The 17,433-nt window shown below is 58.1% G+C and overlaps 1 protein-coding gene across 3 annotated transcripts in view; it reads right to left on the bottom strand.

The window, feature by feature from the left end:
• ATG2A (autophagy related 2A) overlaps nucleotides 1-17,433 on the bottom strand; it is a 38,035-nt gene that overhangs the window by 8,124 nt on the left and 12,478 nt on the right. For all 3 annotated transcript variants that reach the window (XM_075130436.1, XM_048857127.2, XM_075130435.1), the window contains exons 11-30: nucleotides 16,380-16,617; nucleotides 15,617-15,776; nucleotides 13,741-13,839; nucleotides 12,518-12,691; nucleotides 12,102-12,354; nucleotides 11,273-11,375; nucleotides 10,781-10,943; nucleotides 10,177-10,319; nucleotides 9,364-9,524; nucleotides 8,634-8,791; nucleotides 7,942-8,092; nucleotides 6,905-7,098; nucleotides 6,246-6,326; nucleotides 5,053-5,159; nucleotides 4,315-4,407; nucleotides 3,419-3,489; nucleotides 2,815-2,891; nucleotides 2,254-2,424; nucleotides 857-983; nucleotides 262-485 (exon numbers count right to left, since the gene is read on the bottom strand). In XM_075130436.1, coding sequence (XP_074986537.1) covers nucleotides 262-485; nucleotides 857-983; nucleotides 2,254-2,424; nucleotides 2,815-2,891; nucleotides 3,419-3,489; nucleotides 4,315-4,407; nucleotides 5,053-5,159; nucleotides 6,246-6,326; nucleotides 6,905-7,098; nucleotides 7,942-8,092; nucleotides 8,634-8,791; nucleotides 9,364-9,524; nucleotides 10,177-10,319; nucleotides 10,781-10,943; nucleotides 11,273-11,375; nucleotides 12,102-12,354; nucleotides 12,518-12,691; nucleotides 13,741-13,839; nucleotides 15,617-15,776; nucleotides 16,380-16,617 — 2,948 coding nt within the window. The remainder of the gene's footprint in view (nucleotides 1-261; nucleotides 486-856; nucleotides 984-2,253; nucleotides 2,425-2,814; nucleotides 2,892-3,418; nucleotides 3,490-4,314; nucleotides 4,408-5,052; nucleotides 5,160-6,245; nucleotides 6,327-6,904; nucleotides 7,099-7,941; nucleotides 8,093-8,633; nucleotides 8,792-9,363; nucleotides 9,525-10,176; nucleotides 10,320-10,780; nucleotides 10,944-11,272; nucleotides 11,376-12,101; nucleotides 12,355-12,517; nucleotides 12,692-13,740; nucleotides 13,840-15,616; nucleotides 15,777-16,379; nucleotides 16,618-17,433) is intronic.

Genomic DNA, 17,433 nt, shown 5'->3' with positions numbered 1-17,433 from the left:
AGACACACACAGAGGCAGGCCTCAGAGCAAATCAGTGGGCCCAGATGTCCAAACCCCTCTCCCGATATCCCACTATCTCATCCTTCCTAAAAAATCCAGGCATTTGGACCCAGCCCTGCTCCACTCCCAACCTCTCCCTATCCCTCCCAGCTCCCCATGGACCCCAAAGCCCTACCCCTGATCAGTCATAGCCCCCCGGGCCTCACAGCTTCCCCTCAGTCCCCCATCCCCATGTGCCCCACAGCCCCTGCCTCCCCTTACTGGGATGCCCATGCCAGGCGCGTCCAGGATGCAGAAGTCGTCATTATCAGTGGCCTCGCTCTCCTCCTCGCTGCCCTCCGAGGAGCAGAAATCTAGCCCCACTTCCACGGGCGCCGGGGGCAGGGCAGCAGGGGGTGGGGGGCAGGGCTTGCCCCCAGCACTGTTCTCCCCCGGGAAGAGATACACTGAAACGGGGGAGGTTTGGTGCAACCGCCCGGCCTCTCCTGGGAGGAGAGATGGACACTGATGAGATTGGCCCCAATGAAATACCCTGCCATCCCGCCCGACGTCCGCCCTGCCCTGGATTGGTCCAACAGGCCCCGCCTGCCCGACATCCCCCCCGCCCCTGGATCGAGCCAACGGCCCCTCCCCGGATCAGGACAATGGGCCCCTCCAGCCCCGGATTAGCCCATTCAGCCAGCTGACGATTTGGGGTGTGGGGGTGACACTAATTTCTCTAGCCCTGCAGCAGGAGGGATGCAGCCACATGCCACCCAGCCCCCAACTCTTCCTCTTGACCCCCAAGGAGTTGTAGAGGCAGCAAGGGGACAGCGTGGTCCCCTCGGCTCCCCAGGCTCCCACTGGCACCCCCTACCAGATTCTAATGCCAGGTCCCTCAGGCTGCGGTCGGTGTCGATGAGGGCGTCAGTCAGGTCCCGCTGGTTAATGGCGGCCGTCTCAGCGGGCAGGCAGGAGGGCAGCGAGGCCGGGCTCTCTGACAGCTGGGGGCCAACGAAAACCAGGGGGTGTTATGTACTGAGTGATGGGTACCCATGGATCAGCACTGCCAGGGGAGAGCGCCCCCAGCTGAGCCCCACCCTGCTCCCTGGGGCACAGCACCCACTAGCGCAGTGCGGGGGCACTTGGGTCAGTGCTGACAGCCAGGGGAGACACCCTCTATTGAGCTAAGTTCCCTCTAAGATTCGTGGCCGCCTATTAAGCCCCACCGGCCCCAGTACAGTCCTGCCTCGGCTGGGGGAGAGGAGCCCCTCCCTTGGCCCAGCTCAGCTTCACCTGAGCTGCCGCAGCCAGGGAGAGAGCTAGAGGGGAGTCCTGTCTCCCTACCGCAGCCCTGGGGCAGTCAGAACCCCAAACCCTCCATCTCTGGCCCCACCCCTGAGCCTGCACTCCAACCCTCTGCCCCAGCCCTGAGCCCCCTCCTGTACCCCAAACCCCTCATCCCCAGCCCCACCCCTCATCCTAACCCTCTGCCCCCTCCCACACTGAACCCCTCAGCCCCACGCCCACCATATGAATTTTGTTATGTGCACCAATATGGAGGTGATGTCACACGTCTCCTCCATATTGGTGCACATAAAATTCACTTGGCACATGGACGAATAAAAAGTTAGAGGGAAGACGGATACTGGGCCCTCGCGCTCTGCAGAACAGTGCCTCCTAGTGCCACACAGCAGCACTGGAGTCTGCTCCGATTGCTAGGGCAGAGCACCACCTACTGAACTCCCCCATGTCCCTCCAGTATATGCCTTTCCTTCACAGCTGTTAAGGCCAGATCATCCTGTCCAAACTCCTGCAAAACGCAAGCCAGAGAACTTCCCCATGAGATCCCTGCATCCATCCCAGATCTGATGGTTGAGCTAGAGTGCAGCTCGGAGACAAAACACAAAGTCTTGATTTAAAGACCCTCAAGGGCTGGAGACCACCCCGCATCCCTGCGAAAGTTGCTGCAATGGTGAATCTCTCCCCGCTAAAAAAGAAGAAAAAGTGTGCCTTATTTCTCCTCCGATTGGTGCAGTTTCAGGTATTGGATCTCACTGGGGTAGGTCCTCCAGCCATGCTCCAAAGTGGCTCAACCCCACCTAACTAAACTACAAAAGATCCCTGAGCATGCCCCCCATTCAGGTACTGAACTGGCCTGACCCTGCTTAACTAGAGCATTGGAAGATCCCCATGTAGGTCCCCCATCCAGGCACCAAGCCAGCCTGACCTACTCAGCTAGGGATGACACCAGTCCAGACTTCCTCTCCCTACCTGCACCTTCTGGCCAGCAATCTCCGTGGGGCTGTCCTGCCGGGGTGGTGGGTGGAGGTCCCCATGGTTGACCACGTACTGGATAAGGTTGGCCAGCATGGCGCAGGAGTCAGCACAGGTATGGAGATGCACCACGTTGTTGGAGCAGCGCAGCTCGAACAGCGGCTGGGTCTGGAGTGGAACAAAGCGAGTGGGAGACAGCCTGTGTCATACTGGGGTGGGGAGCTAGAGCAATGGGATCCCGGGTCCTTGGGAGAGGTCGGCACAGACAGCACAGGGCTCCTGAGGGGAGGTGGGGCTGCTTAGGTCCCGCAGGCTCAAAAAACACAGCAAGGCTGCTTCGAAAACACCAGAAGCTGCACTGGAGAAGACTCACACCCCGCAAGGCTACAGCGAGGGACAAGGAGGGCTGAGAAGTCACCCGCCTCCTGCATTCAGCCACATGAAGTGTCCTCCCCACTCTGCGCAGTCACCTTTTAAGGGGGGGTTCTCTCCTGGGATTTCCATTGCAGTTACCAGGCCCACCCCCACCCTGCCCTTTCTGGCTGGGCTGGGCCTCACCAGCTTCCCATCAGCGCTCCCTTTCCACGTGGTGATGACCAGCTCGAGCAGATCCACGTCCAGTACACACACGTAATCTGAGGCCAAGGGAGAACAGAGATTCAGCCCGACTGGATCCCTGGGTCTATCCTGGGCTCTGGGAAGGGAGTGGGGCCTGGTGGGTTGGAGCAGGGAGGGCTGGGAGTCAGGACTCCTGGGTTCTGCTCCACGTTCGTTTTAATTTGGGCACTTCCTCCACACTTCTCTTTGTGCATTAGGTTCCCTGCAGCAACAACACACCCAGGACGGGGGACAGTTAAATCCATTCAAACATTTGGGAAACCCCTTGAAATCCACAGATGGAAGATTATTAAGCAATATGGGGTGTCTTCTACAGAGCCGCCTGCCGCCATGCTGGGCTACGAGTGCCAGCACCCGCATACAACTACTGACCAGGCGCAAGCTTGCTTAGCTTGAAAGACCTGCCGAGAGCCCAGTCTGAGGGGCTACGGGGGCATGATGCTTGAGGGACACCTGCTGCTCCCCAGCAGCCTTTCAAATAGCTGCTGTTTTCAGTACCCAGAGCACAGCAGAAGGATGGACACGCGGCCCGTCCAACTCTTACCCTTCCGCAGATCGACTGTCTCCACGTCGCATTTGTCAGACAAGTAGATGGCAGAGTCATCCAGAATAAACCTGGGGGGAAGGGAATGACTTAAACTCTGCTGTCCCCCCAGCAGTAGGCACATACCAGCCAGATCGAGTACAATCAAGATCTTGTCCATCACTGTACAGTAACCATGAACACAAGGGCCCCATACAATGCAATAGGTATCTGGCCCTGTGACACAGACCCCGACTCCCACCCTGGACCAAGGGAGTAAGCGCTGGGTAGTGGCTGGCTCAAGGAATAGGATGCCACTCTAGAGGGCATTGGTGCCAATCCAGCCCCGGGTGGGAAGACAGGGAACGGCACACAGGCCTTTCCCCTCTAGGGGCGCTGGCTCTGATCTGGCCCCAGAACCGTGGGACTGGCTGGCTCGTGAGGATGTAGAACGGGATATGGGGCCTTCTAGGGGTGCCAGCTCTGTCCTGGCCCCAGGGTGGGGAGATTGGCTGGCTCAGAGAGGTGGGGAATGGGATACAGGATGCCAGCTGGGTGTGAAGAGACTGTGCATGCTGGGGTGAGACTCCTCCAATAAGAGCACCTGGCCCACCAGTTCACGGCTACACCCCAGGTAACTGGAGTAGACACAGGCAAAGAAATCACTCAGGATTCCATCGTACTGCGCTCCTTCTACCACGCCCACCACCATGGCGTCCAGGCACCGTAAGATGGTGGCTCCAAAGCTGCTGACCCCAAATTCTTCCACACAAGCCAGCACTTGGTATTGTGAGCAGCCCAGGCTCAGTCCAGAGGGAACAGGTCTCAAACCCCCTGATCTCACCAGCCCGGGGGGGGACAGGCCCTCCCTGGAGTGGGCAGCTCTCCTGGGATGTCCCCAGCTGGAGGACGCCTACCTGAGCAGGAAGATTGAAGTATCCACAATTATGTTGCTGGACAAGGTGAAGGTCTCAGCCATGATGAGCACGCGGACGGGGAGGTACAAGGGCCTGAGGGGTGAGATGGTAGTGACAGAACCAGTGCTGGGACAGGGTGTGGTGAGAGGGCTAAAGGAGACAAGGAGAGTACCCGCACGGCAGGGTTATCCCACACGCGCCCCGCCCCAGCCAAGATGGGATTGCAGCCTTCACAGAGGACAGATGATCCACAGCTGCCCTCTCCTAGCTCTGAAGCATACGGTACTGGCCACAGCCGGAGACAGGATACTGAACCAGATGGCCCTCGGTTCTGATCCTGTCTGGCCGGGCCAGTGTTCCTGTCCCAGCTGAGACTATTTCAAGGTGACAGAGGCTCCCACCATCGCATCCAGTCTCCAGGATGCCAAGATAAGAAAGAGAGCAGACAGCAGAGACCAGGCTGGGAGGTTTTGCTTTAACAAAGACCCCATGCCCCTCCCAGAGCTGGGGATAGAACCCCGGAGTCCTGGCTCCCAAACCCCCCTGCTCTAACCCACTAGACTCCACTCGCCTCTCTGAGCTGGGACAGAACCTGGGAGTCTGGATTTCCTCAGACCAGATCTGCTATTCTAACTTCGTCTCACCTCTGTTCCTCCTGTACAAACAGCCAAGGGCCTCTCCTATTTTACAGCCACCCTTTTCCCTGTGCAGCCCATTTGCCTCTGCTCCCCTCAGTACCTGTAATCAACTGCGCAGCAGAAAAGGTGGGTGTGCAGCACCGTAATGACCGTTGGGGGGATAAAGCCAAGAATTGGATCATCCAGTACGTCCAGGAAGTCAATCAGCTGAAAGAAAGGGCGAGAGAGCATGAGCGTGCACGCCCCAGACAGCAGGTTTTAATGGGGGCAGAAAGACCCATGCCGATCCCCCCAGGTGGAGGATTCTCCCCACCCCCACCCGCCCGAGATCCCTGCATCCAGCCCCAGTGCCCTGTGGTTGAACTAGGAGGATTCTCTTTAGACCAGGGGTGTCGGACATACAGATTCAGCCTGGCCAATGCATTTGTGTGGCCCGGAATCTCAGCTTTCATGAAAAAAGGAGCCAGTTTTTAGGCCTCACAGACTCCTCCATGTGCCTAGTGTATAACCAATTTCATGGCACCTGCCTGAGTCTGCCGAAAGCCTGAGCCAATGGCTGAGAGATGCGGGAGCTGCACTGAGTGAGAATGACACAGCGAGCTGCTAGTCTCAGAGCTGACCTTTCCATCTGACATACTCATCTGGCCCCGATATGTAACAGATTTATCCTCACAAACACCCCTTGGAGGCAGGGCAGGGTTCTTATTCCCACTGCAGACTGGGAAACTGAGGCACAGAGGGGCAAAATGACTTGCCCACGGTCACAGCAGGCCAGTGGCAGAGCTGGGAATAGAATCCAGGTCTCCTGAGTCCCAGGCCAGTGCTCTAGCCACTAGGACACCCTGCCTCACTCCATCACCACTTTATAAGTAGGGAAAAAGAGGTCCAAAGTCACACAGGGAGCCTATGGCAGAGCCAGGAATTGAGCCCAGGTCTCAAGTCCCTGGCAAACACCCCATCCACTGGACAATCTCCATTCTCATCCAGATCAGCTATTCCACTGTTGATCACGACAGCAGAAGGAACCGGGTGGGGGCTTACGTCTGCAAGGGGCAAGAATTGCCACAATTAAACAGAGATTCGGGCCCTGCCCAATGAATGAGTTTGACCCCCCTTAGCTGGACACCAGGGCACGAGTCTAAGCTATAGAGGATCCAGCCTGTCCCGTCCCCATGCTGGTGTTGGCCCAGCTTCCACTCCTGGCCCTAAGTCTCCCTCAGCCTCATGGCTGCTACACTGCACATGCCCCTCTGCTATTCACTCCAGGATGGGTATTTCCGGCCCAGGACGTACCTGTGTGTACCAACTCTGATTGGTCAGCGCCATGTGATGTCGCATGGTGGCCCCTTCGAGCCTCAAGGTGACCAGGAACTCCTGGATTCGGGTTGCAAAAGGGAAGATTGGGGAAGCAAAGTTAAAAAGCAGGGAGATTTTCCACCCCACCCCAGATGAGGAAAGGCTCTACAAGGGGCAGGATGGGGGGGAGGGGGGAAAGCCATTTATGAACCCCCTTAGGACATCTTCCCCCAGACACACCAGGCCAGCGGGCTTCTAGCAGCCCCACATGCCAGTCCACCCCAGCTAGGCCCCATCCAGACCCATGGCCATTCATGCCAAGTCATCCCCCACATGGGGCAGTGCACAGGAAGACAGAGCCACTTCTGTTGATTCACGATGATGCCAGATCAGAGGAGCCCTATTTGCTTCAAGCCAGAACTGTCCCGGTGGCTCTCTGAGGTGGGGAAGGGACAGAGGAGATCCTACAGGGAAACAGCCTCTAGGAACAGACAAGTCAGATGAAAGCTGGCGCTGAGATGTTTTAAGTTAAACAATAAATGCAGATCCCAGGGAGGGGTTGCTTTGGCTCTTAGCCTGTTTGGAGAAGGGAGAGTAGAGGGAGCCCGCCCAGCTGAGTCCCCTCCCCCTCAGCCCAGAGAGTGGAGACAAGATACCTTGATGTTCTTCTTCAAGTCCAGGTTGATGCGGATGGCAGCTGAGAGCATCTTGAGGGGCCTGTCCTTCCTGCCCCCCGCCAGCCCACTCAGCACCCCCTCCTCTGAGGAGTAGATTGTGGGGTGCAGCCTGTCAGGGGGGCTGAAGCTGGGGATCTCCAAACGACTGGCCAGGAAGTAGTCCTCTACCACAGCTGAGGGGACACAGAGTTTGGTTGGCTGGCTGGCTAGCTAGCCATCCCTCCCACTAACCCCCTCCCAGTGCCCTGTGCGGCAGAGCACTGGCCTGGGACTCAGGAGAGCTGAGCTCTGTTCCCAGCTCTGCCACTGGCCTGCTGGGTGACACCAGGTAGAGTCACTGCCCCGCTCTCCCTCAGTAAAATGGGGAAACGATCCTGACCTTCATAATCCACTCAGACAGCTACTGATATGAACTCGGTATTAACAACTCTTGCAGCTGCATCCCCACCCCCTCCAGCATTGCTCTGTCTCTTTAAGACCCACCGCCACCCTAGATGTCCCCCCACCACTTTGAACTACTGCAGGGTGTAAGAGCCTCCTCCTTTGCAATCCCCACTGCAGGGAACTGCCTCCTGGCAGACCTCAGCCCAGCTGCCTCTTTGGCCCCTTGGCTGCTCCCACCGGAGGTCACTACGAGGTTGGGCACAAGGGGCAGCGCAGGCCTGACCTGCTGCCCTTTGGCCTGGATGGGCCAAGTGAAACCCCAATTCCGCAGCACTTCATGAGATCTCTGGAGGGCTCTGAAGAAAACAGACGGGTCCCGTGTGCCAGGGAGCAGGGCTGTGACTCAGCAGCCCTAGGATCTATTCTGTAACCATGGGCACCTTGCCAGCTGCCCAGCCAGTACATGGGGATAGGTATGAATCCATGGCTCAGTGGGAGAGTCCTGGCTCCCAGCCCCCACTGCTTCAGCCCATCAGACACAGGACCAGAACCCCCACTCTGACAGATGAGATCCTCTTCAGGACAGAATCCAGGAGTCCTGACTCCCTGCCCCCCCGCAGTTTGAACCATACCTTTATGATAAAGCATCACTCTCTCTGACTCTATGCAGAGGTAGCCGAGCTCCTCCTGACCCTTGTACTGGGACACACTGAAGATGGTACAGTTGTCCACATCCAGCACAATCTCTCCATGGGAGTCATCCAGCTTCTTCCCCGCCTCACCCTGGGGGCAGAGGGGAAGGAGGATGAGGGTCGAACACCCCAGTGCAGACCATTGCCCTTCCATCCTGAAGGGTCAGATGGCAACAGTCACCCAGCACTGAGGAGCAGCAGCCTCTGGGGTTGGATGCGAGGCTATTTATATGGGGATCCCTCACCTGTGGCTCAGATGCAGCCACCTCTGAGGAGGGGTGCGAGGCTTATTTAAACAGCATACAGCAGCACAGTACAGAAGGGAAGGATCCAGTACCTAATTCCAGAGGGAGTTGCAGGGTGGTGGGTGGGCATTTGGAGAATGACCCAGGTTTGCATTTGGCCTGGACACTAGAAGGAGCAGCTCAGTTCTACGGAAAAGTAGTAGCCCCCCATCCTGGGCCCTGCAGCACAGCACCATCTAGTGCCCTCCACACTGGCTCAGTGGGGAGGGCTCCGCTACCTTGCTCCCTGCAGCACCCAGAGATCTCCCATCCAGGCAGCGCCCAGGCCAGGCTAGCTGGAGTTCAGAGGAGATGGCCTGGCAGTGGGTCCCTGGGGGTTGCCCTCACCTTGGCCTCGCACAGAGCCGCCACCCTGCCCTTCAGGATAGTGACCACGGCGGAGAAATGGCTCTGCTGGTGTTGGCTCAGCTGGTCCCCCTTCCTCCGCTGAGCCACCGCCTCGTCCATTGAATAGAAGTGAGAGGCCTCATCTTCAGAGTCCGAGTCTGATGGGGACAGGGAAGAGGAGGGTTAGTGGCAGCTCCCGCTGCATGGGGAAACTGAGGCACAGAGGGGAAGATCTTGCCAAAGGTCACGTCAGGGCTGGGTACAGAACCCAGGAGTCCTGACTCCCAGCCCCCCTGCTCTAGCCACTAGACCTCTGCTACCTTCAGAGCCGGGGACTGGACCCACAAGCCCCTTTCCTTATCCTGCATCCATCACAAAGCAAGCAACCATGATGCTATTCCCAGAATCCTTCACTCCCCATTTCCATTAAGGCAGGGGTTCTCAAACTGGGGGTCGGGACCCCTCAGGGGGTCGCGAGGTTATTACATGGGGCATCGCGAGCTGTCAGCCTCCACCCCAAGCCCTGCTTTGCCTCCAGCATTTATAATGGTGTTCAATATATTAAAAGGTGTTTTTAATTTATAAGGGGTGGGGGGTTGCACTCAGAGGCTTGCTGTGTGAAAGGGGTCACCAGTACAAAAGTTAGAGAACCCCTGCATTAACGCTTCACAGGTCAATGCGGATGGCAGGAGCCTCTCTCTGGGTTTGGGGGCGGGGCTTGGCTCCTTACCCAGTTTAAAGGCAGACTTGCACATCTTGAAGTTGTCCTGCCAATACTTGGGAGGGGGCGGGTGGCTGGGGAAGAAGGCCCCAGGTGCAGCACCTCCCGCAGACCCAGAGGAGCAAAGAAGTGGGCTGGCCGGCTCCCACATCAGCAAGTCGTTATTTATCCTGGGGAAGGAAAGGAAAGATGCTTCACGCTCACAATTGCCTTTGCCTCCCCTAGGCCAGGAGCCCCTCAAACCTTCCCCAGGCCCAGCGGTATTTGTTATTGACCTGGCCCGCCCGGTTCTGAGCAGGGTACTGACACAGAAGGAGACGGCCCTGGCCTTAGAGAGCTTACCACAGAGTACTCTCACAGGGTGCTGCAGGGAACAAGATGGGCCACTCAATAGGCGCCACCTCCCATTTTGCAGGTGGGGAGACAGGCACAGGAAGCGATTTGCTCAAGATCGCCCGGAAAGTTGGCAGCAGAGGTGGGGATGGAACCCAAGAGCCTTGACTGCCAGCCCCACCCTGCTCCAACCACGAGAAGCCACGGCCCTTCCCGAGCTGGGAAGAGAACCCAGTAGTCTTGGGCCACCTGGGATCCATCTGCTCAGGCCTGGCCCACCCCACCGACAGCTCTTCCAACCCCACACACAGCCAGGGCCGGGGTCCACATGAGCTGGGCACTGCCGGTGCCCCGCTCTGCGGACGGAAAGTCAAGAGTCCAGGGGGCAAGCAGGGAGGATTCAGGGCCTAATCCCTAGAGGCTGCCAGGCCCTGTGGCTGCTCCTTGCCAGCCAGGATACCCGGCTAGATGCCCCCGCTCCCCCGATACCTGTTATAGATGCTCTCGTAGACCTCCTTGCTAGGCAGGAAGATGTGGACACTGGGCAGGGTCACTTCAAGGGTGTATTGCGAGGCAGCCACTGTCTTGGCCTGGAAATCTGCCATCTCCTCAGGGTCTCCAGGGATCACCATCTAGGGGAGAGGCCAGCATAGGAAGGGTTAAAGACTTACAGGGACAGGCACCCACTTTAGCTGACCAACTACTAAACCAGAGGGTTGTCAAGATGGAGGCTGTGACGCCCATGTCAGGGGTCACAACCTCCCCCTGTCCTTTCCTTACTGGTTAATGGGAGGGGAGAGCCAAAGCTAGATAAAAAGGGGACCTGATATGGAAGGGGGTTGAGAACAGCCCAACTGGGCTGTTCTCACATCTCCAAGGCTCCTCCCTCAGGATCATTCAGCCCATACCCTAGGTCCTCTCCCTGCTGCTTCCCTTGTATCCTGGTGGGCTAACTGAGCCACCTGCCCCAAAGACACCACTCATGCCTTTCCTGGCAGGATCAGACCCCCTGGAAGGCAGGACAGTATTCCATGCTCCCACCCATACCACTATCTCCTCCCCACTGAGTACCAGGGAGGGCCACCCCCCTTACCTCCTCAGTTTCATACATGGTCCTTTTGGAAGTGAAGGGGGAGGGCTCGGGCCGCCGCAATTCACAGGGACTCTCCACCATTGACAGATCCATCTCCTCCACCTTGTCCATCCCCAAGTCCCACTGGGACAGGCTGTGCTGGGGGGCCAGGGTCACCGTGATCCTGTGCAGGGCCGGGAGGAGGGAAAGTCAGAGGGCACAGGGGGAGCAATGTAGGCCCCTACGGGGCTACCTGCCCCCTTCTCAGATGCTGCACTGAAATTTTGCCCCCAACACATGTGAGCATCCCCCCCCCGCCCCCCACACACACCCCACCCTGTGCACCACAGCAGGAGACACTCCATGCAACCAGAGGATGTATGATTGGATGACAGTCAGCTGAGATGTAGATGAGGGAGGGAGCTGGTGGGATGGGAGGGGCTCTGGCAGCGGGAGCTGCTCCTACCAGGGTGCACATGGGGCAGGGAGATCAGCCCCCCAAAGGAAACTCACTTTGGGAAGAAGTATTTCTTGCCCAGTCCTTTGGCTGCAGGATCAAGGGCTTTGCTCACCCGGATGCAGGGTATGGAGAGCCTCTCACCGTCTTCATACAGACCTGCAAGGAGAGTGGCTGGACTCAGTGCCCAGATACAAGCCCATACCCTCCCAAATACTGCCTTTCTACCCTACACCTGGGAGGAGTTTGTAAGGGGGCTGGGGGGAGAATTAAAGATGCAAGGCTCCTGGCTATCCTATCCCCAGCTCTGGGAACAGAGCAGGGAGGAGCACAGGAATCAAGATTCCTGGATTCTGTTCTGGGGTCTAATGGTTAGAGCAGATGGAGGTGGAGGTGGAAACCAGGACTCCTGGATCTGGCAGAGAGGGAGGGCAGCCTACTGGTTAGAATAAAGAACAGTGTCAGGATGGCTCTGGTAAGAGCATGCAGGTTTCTGTAGCATCTACAAAACCAAGAGGGATCCATTTAGAAACATCCCCTTCATATTTTACAGCAGGAGATGTGGGGCCACATGTTCCTCCCCCCCCCCCCCCCCCCCCCCAATTCAACTTGAACAGAGTGGGTCCCTGTGGGTCTCATGCCTTGTCCCTGTAGCCTGGGTTTACCCTCCAGCCCCTTAGGGGAACAAGACACCCCTGGGAGGGTCGTTGGCAGCAGGGACCCAACCCTGGACAGATGGATCCTAGAGCCAGAGCAGACACTGTCCAAGTCTACTAGCCCAGAGGCTACATTAGCCTCCTAACCTCCACAAGGAGCCATGAGCCCCACTCAGGGCAGGGACAGACTTCCCAGGAGGCCTTGCAGCTCAGCCCTTCCCATGCTCACCATGCAGGTCACTGAAGGTCACCTCCAACCGGGTGGGCTCCCCGTGACCCCCCAGCCCTGCCTGCAGCTCCGTCTGGAACACCACATCAGTCAGCTCCAGTCGCAGGCTCTCTTTGCGCACGGCTTTCTCCATCCAGGGTCGCCGCTCTGGCTCGGGCCGCAGGTCTGGCACTGGGAACTGCAAGCGCAGGGTGGCCTTGGGCGCTGCCAGCCGCACGGTTGTGTGCCTCTCGGGGGCATGGGGAGACTCTGCCTGGCGCCCAGCCACAAGAGAGGGAGAGAGGAAAGAATTAACAGAGGCCTCGTCTCCCTCCGGGTCCCCCGCCCATTGCAGGCGTAAGCACCTCCTCCTCTGCAGCCAACTGGGAACAACTCCCCTGCCCCCTCCTGGCAGATGTTCCATCCCTCACACTCACCACATGCATGTCCGCATGGAGGCCGGGGGCTTGACCTTGCATGGACGCTGATGCTGCCAGATGGAGGAGGGACCCAAGCCGGTCTAGGACACCCAGGTCCACATCCGAGTGGAACTCTGCCAGCTCCACCAACAGCTCCGAGCTTCGCTTAGCCCCAGTCTTCTTGAGATTGCTCTGCAGGGAGAAGGAGAGCCATCAGAGCCCTGGGAATGCCTCCCCAGCCAGGGGAGAGGCTGCTCTACATGGGGTGGGGGGGTGAGGGAGTTCGTTCTACAGAACACTGGAGAGTGAGGGGGAAGCTCAGGTACTGCCCCCGGTCATCTGGGACTATACAGACTGTTGTATTATTGTAGGGTCTCTTGCGATTGCCAGTGTCTTATTCTAGGGTCACCCAGGAAGGCTGGGGCTTCCTTCTGTCTCCGCCTGCTTGGCTTCCCCTGCTGCTGATGCAGCCCCACCCACTCTGGCTGTGTAAGATCATGCGTCCCTGCAGGTCCCAGCACATGGAACTGAGATCTGCTGGCACTTAGCCACATGTCAGGTCAAGCCGACTGCAGGAGAGCTCCTGCCACAGTCAGGCCAGGCCAACGGAGCACCAACCACAGAAGAGCTCCCCTCCCCCAACCCGTTCAGGCACATTATTGAAGTGTGGTCATGTGGTTAAGGGACTGGATTGGACTCTGGACACTTTGGTATTATCCCACTGTGTGACCTTGAACCAGTCACTTCCCCGATTCCTGCCTCAGTTTCCCCATGAGAATAAACCCTTCCTTTGTCTAAACAGACTGAGCTCTTCGGGGTAGGAACCATCTCACTGAGACTGTGCAGTGCTCGGCACAATGAGGCATTCCCCGCCCCAGCCTCCACATCTCAGCTGGGGACTCCAAGTGCTACTGGAATACAATTTAATAGTAGCCAGACAGAACCAACAAAGCCCTGACCTCAGGAGCACTTCCACTCCCAGACAAAGGGACAGGACCAGTGCTCCCAGGAGTGCTCCCATCACAGCAAGACCGATAACCCAGGACAGCCAGCATCCCCTCATCTCCCTGCTGCGAGGGCCCAGTGCAATGCCATCAAGTGGCAGCCTGTGATGGCTGCTCCGTTTTGCCCAGTGGCTCCCCAGAGGAGAAGCCTGTGTGTGGGGCAGGAGGGGAAAAAAAAAAAACCACGCCAATCGCACTGACTCTCAAGACACCCTCCAGCCTCAGGCTGCTGCTCACCTTGGATGGCAGCTTCTCGGACTGCTTGTAGTGGATCTGGGCGCAGGGCCGGGCCGAGGAGTTATAGGTGAAGGCACTGGGGTTCTTGAAGGACATTAGCTGAAGAGAGAAGGGGTGCGGTGAAGGTTTGTGCAGCAGGTCCAAACAGGAGATGCTCAGTCAGTTTCCCCAAGAACAGATTCAAGCTGCCCCACACTCACCCACCACCCTTCTCTGGGGAGATGTTTCATCCCATTGGGTGCTGGCACAGTAGCTGCCAGGGACAGAAGGCTCAGGTGGCCTGGTCCTCTTTGATTAGACCTCTGTGGCGAGGCAGTGCGCCCCCTGCTGGACACTCACCAGGCTGCTGTGTTTAGACCCATGGGCTTTAAGTTCCCCTTTGTCTGCGCAGGGGCTTCAGTCACCATCCCTGTCCTTGGCTTCTCTGGTGCATTTCCGGGGCACAGACTGTCAGATACCCCTCCACTGAAGTGGGACCTTGCAGCCCAGCTGCCTTAGGCCCAGTGTCGTCGTGTCCCCCACAAGACACCCCAGTAGCTTACACTGGCCCTTTCCCAGAACTCCACCTGTGAGCAGGGCACTCTGGTTTATAGTTTAACCCTTTGGGACACATGACAGTGGAAGGCAGCAGACACAGACTTGCAGAAGGATTTTTGCAACCATCACTGTTCAGACAGCACAAGAGATCTACAGATCCTGGTAGACCCAACGCCTACACGCCATTCCCTGCCTCAGTTTCCTCACCACTGGGGCATTCTTTGTCATGGATGTTTAACAGCCCCTGTGCCCAGCAGCACAGAGAGGGGCCAGAGCATGGAAAAGCCCAGCATGAGAAGAGAGGCAGGAAGAGGTGTCAGAAGTAGCTTTCCAAAGAGAAATGCTCTAGCCAAGGGGCTAGGCCATTGCAGAACCAGGAGGGCCCTGGCTTCCCTGAACGACACTGACCAGAACCCAAAAGACTTTCAGGAGTGGGCAGGGCTCCGAGGGAGGGATAGTATTCAGGTGTTGTGTGTTCGTCCACAGAGCCGAACTCTCCTGTGCTTTCCAAGAGCAGAGTGTGCATTGGAGGGCCAGAGGGGGGTTTAAGGAGTTCTTTTGCGAAGCCTGGGTTGCTTGCTTTAACTGCAACATGGTCCCAAAGGGTTAATCTATCTATAAACCAGAGAGCTCATGAAGGTAGAGCTCTGGGAGCAGCATGCATAAGCTACTGGGCAAATGTGGGATGAGCGTCAGCACTGGTTTGGGGGCCCATGGCAGCTGGGCTGCAGCACCCCACCCCTCAAGGAGGAGGGCCAGAAAGGGAGTCTGCACCTCCAAAGCGTGTCAGCAAGGCCAGGGCCGAGGCACCAACTGGACACTGCTCAGGTCCAGTAAGCTTGAAAACATGTGGGATCCAAAGGTTGGGTCCATGCACCAGCCTGATGCTTGGGTGTTCACAGAGGTGACTCCACCAGGGCTGTAACACCCCACCTCTGCCCTTTAGCTTCTGGATTAGGATCCCACAGGCTTTGCCCTGCCTGGGCATCAGCTGGTCCAGCTTTCCTCCCACCCCCCAACAGTAATTCCCCTCCCTCCTTGGGGTTCACACCCTTCTGATCCTTGCACATGCTCTCCCACCCCTCTCAGGCAGAGCCGATGGAGCACTGATAGCAGGAGCACTCCCCACTCCCCCACACTCTTAGGCAAAGCAGATCTTCCCCACCACAGTCAGCTCTTACCCTGGGGCTCAGCACACCATGACTGCAGGCTGAGGTCTCATCCCCCTCGACACCCCGAAGCAACAGCCATGGTCAGGTCAGAAGCGAGGAGGGCCGGAGAGCCATGATCCCAGCGCCCAGCCTGGGTGTGGCTCTGCCATCCGCTCACCACTCCTTACCTCGGTGTACTCCGGCTTCTGCTGCCTGTGCTCCGGGCTGGCGCTGGCCCACAGGCACTCCAGGATCTCCAGCATGCCGAAGCTCACCTCCGAACTGAGCACGTGCAGGGAGCCAGCTGCTCTCTGTTGGCAGGTGACCTGTAGGGCTGCTCCAGTCAGCCTGGGGCAGGAAGGCGGAGTCAGAGCCTGCAGTAGGGGGTGGAGGGGGGGTTTGACAGCCCCGGTGCTGGGGCCCAGGCAGACCTCACAAGCTAAACAGGCACAGGGACAGTCAGCACATGGATGGGAGACTTCAAGGAGTGAAGTGTGGAGGATGCTGTCCCCTCACAGTCCGTGCTTACCCCAGTGCCTCAGGAGCAATACTAGGGGGTGCTGTGCTGCAAAGAGTGGAACGGGGTGCTCTCCTTTTGCCCCAGCACAGCACTAGAGGGCACTGTGCCACAAGGAGGGGGTGCTCTCCTTTTTCACTCAGTGCCAACGCCAGTGTGTGCTAGGGGGCACTGTGCTGCAGAAAGTGGAATGGAGGGGCACTTACCCCTCACGATCAGTGCTGGCCCCAATACCCCAGCACAGCGCTAGAGGTGCTGTGCCCTCCCCTCCCAATCCATGCTGGCTCCACCTCCCAATGCTCCAGTCCCTGGAGATCATACATCTAGAACATCCCCTGGTACCTGCCTCTGCACCACTGCCCAGACTGGGGTAGGGAGCAGCCAGGGTGTATCATGTGTGCCCCACGAGGGGTAGGGAGCTGAACCCAGCTTACCTGAGGTTACTGCAAGGACAGGCCTTCTCAAAGCACTTGCGCAGATGCCCAAAGTCCCGCCCACCGAAGGCAGAGTCTTTGAAGAAGGCCAACTCTGCAAAGAAACGCTGGGCCAGCTGGGGAGGGGCAGGCGGGCCGGGGCACTGATGCGGGACTGTCAGGGTGAGGCCGCCCACCGTAACTCTGAGCAGCGTCTCCGGGCGCAGGTTCTCCAAGGAGGGCAACTGGAGGGCCTTTCCTGAAACAGATCAGGCACCTCGGATCAGACAGCCCAGCACTGAGAGCTCCCCACCCCCCAAGCTAGTCCCAACACTCCTAGGCTAGTCTGGCTAGCAACGGGACTACAACTGGCCGCCCTCCCGACTGCGGGGCTCACATCAGGTCTCCCACACTAGGTGAAGCTGACGCATTACAACCAACCCCCACAGAAGACACTGGGAAACCTGCTAGGACACACTTCCCTCCAAGCAGGGCATGCCCCACAGCAGAAGGGGCTGCAGGTTGGGATTACCAGGCAATGACAGAGCTGTGGTGGGGGGCAGGGAGGGGCTGGTGGGAGCCCAGTGCTGGGAATAGAACCCAGGAGCCCTGGGCCCCACTATTTCGCAGGGAGAAAGAGGGGTTAGGCTAAAGGAGGTGTGGTCTTCCAAAGGGGAAGGACCAGGGTGGAGGGGGAAACCAAGCCCTTCTTGCTTCCCCGCAGGGATGAGGCACTAACCTAGCTGCCCCAGTCAAATTTGAGTTGGGGGTTATTGCCTTCTACCTCTCTCAAACTCACCTGGATGTGGCAGCCCCCATGCCCCAACCCAAAGGCAGCTGCATCTCAGAGCCAGGTGAGGGATCCCTGTATAAACAGCACCCATGCTCCACCCCAGAGGTGTGTACACTTACCCCTAGATGGCTGAGTCAGATTTCAGCCATGAGTGAAGGAAGCCTTCTACAGTCAGCAAGCTTTGGGGATGGACTCTAAGCCTGCAGCCCCCCAAGCAGGGAATAGAACCCAGAAGCGGTGACTCCCAGGCCCCCACCCGCTCTAATCCACTAGAGCCCCTTA

This window comes from Caretta caretta, chromosome 7 (genome assembly GCF_965140235.1).
Source record: "Caretta caretta isolate rCarCar2 chromosome 7, rCarCar1.hap1, whole genome shotgun sequence".
Taxonomy (NCBI): Eukaryota; Metazoa; Chordata; order Testudines; family Cheloniidae; genus Caretta; species Caretta caretta.
Note: the sequence above shows the minus strand (reverse complement) of the source record. Positions and strands in the feature narration are given on the sequence as shown.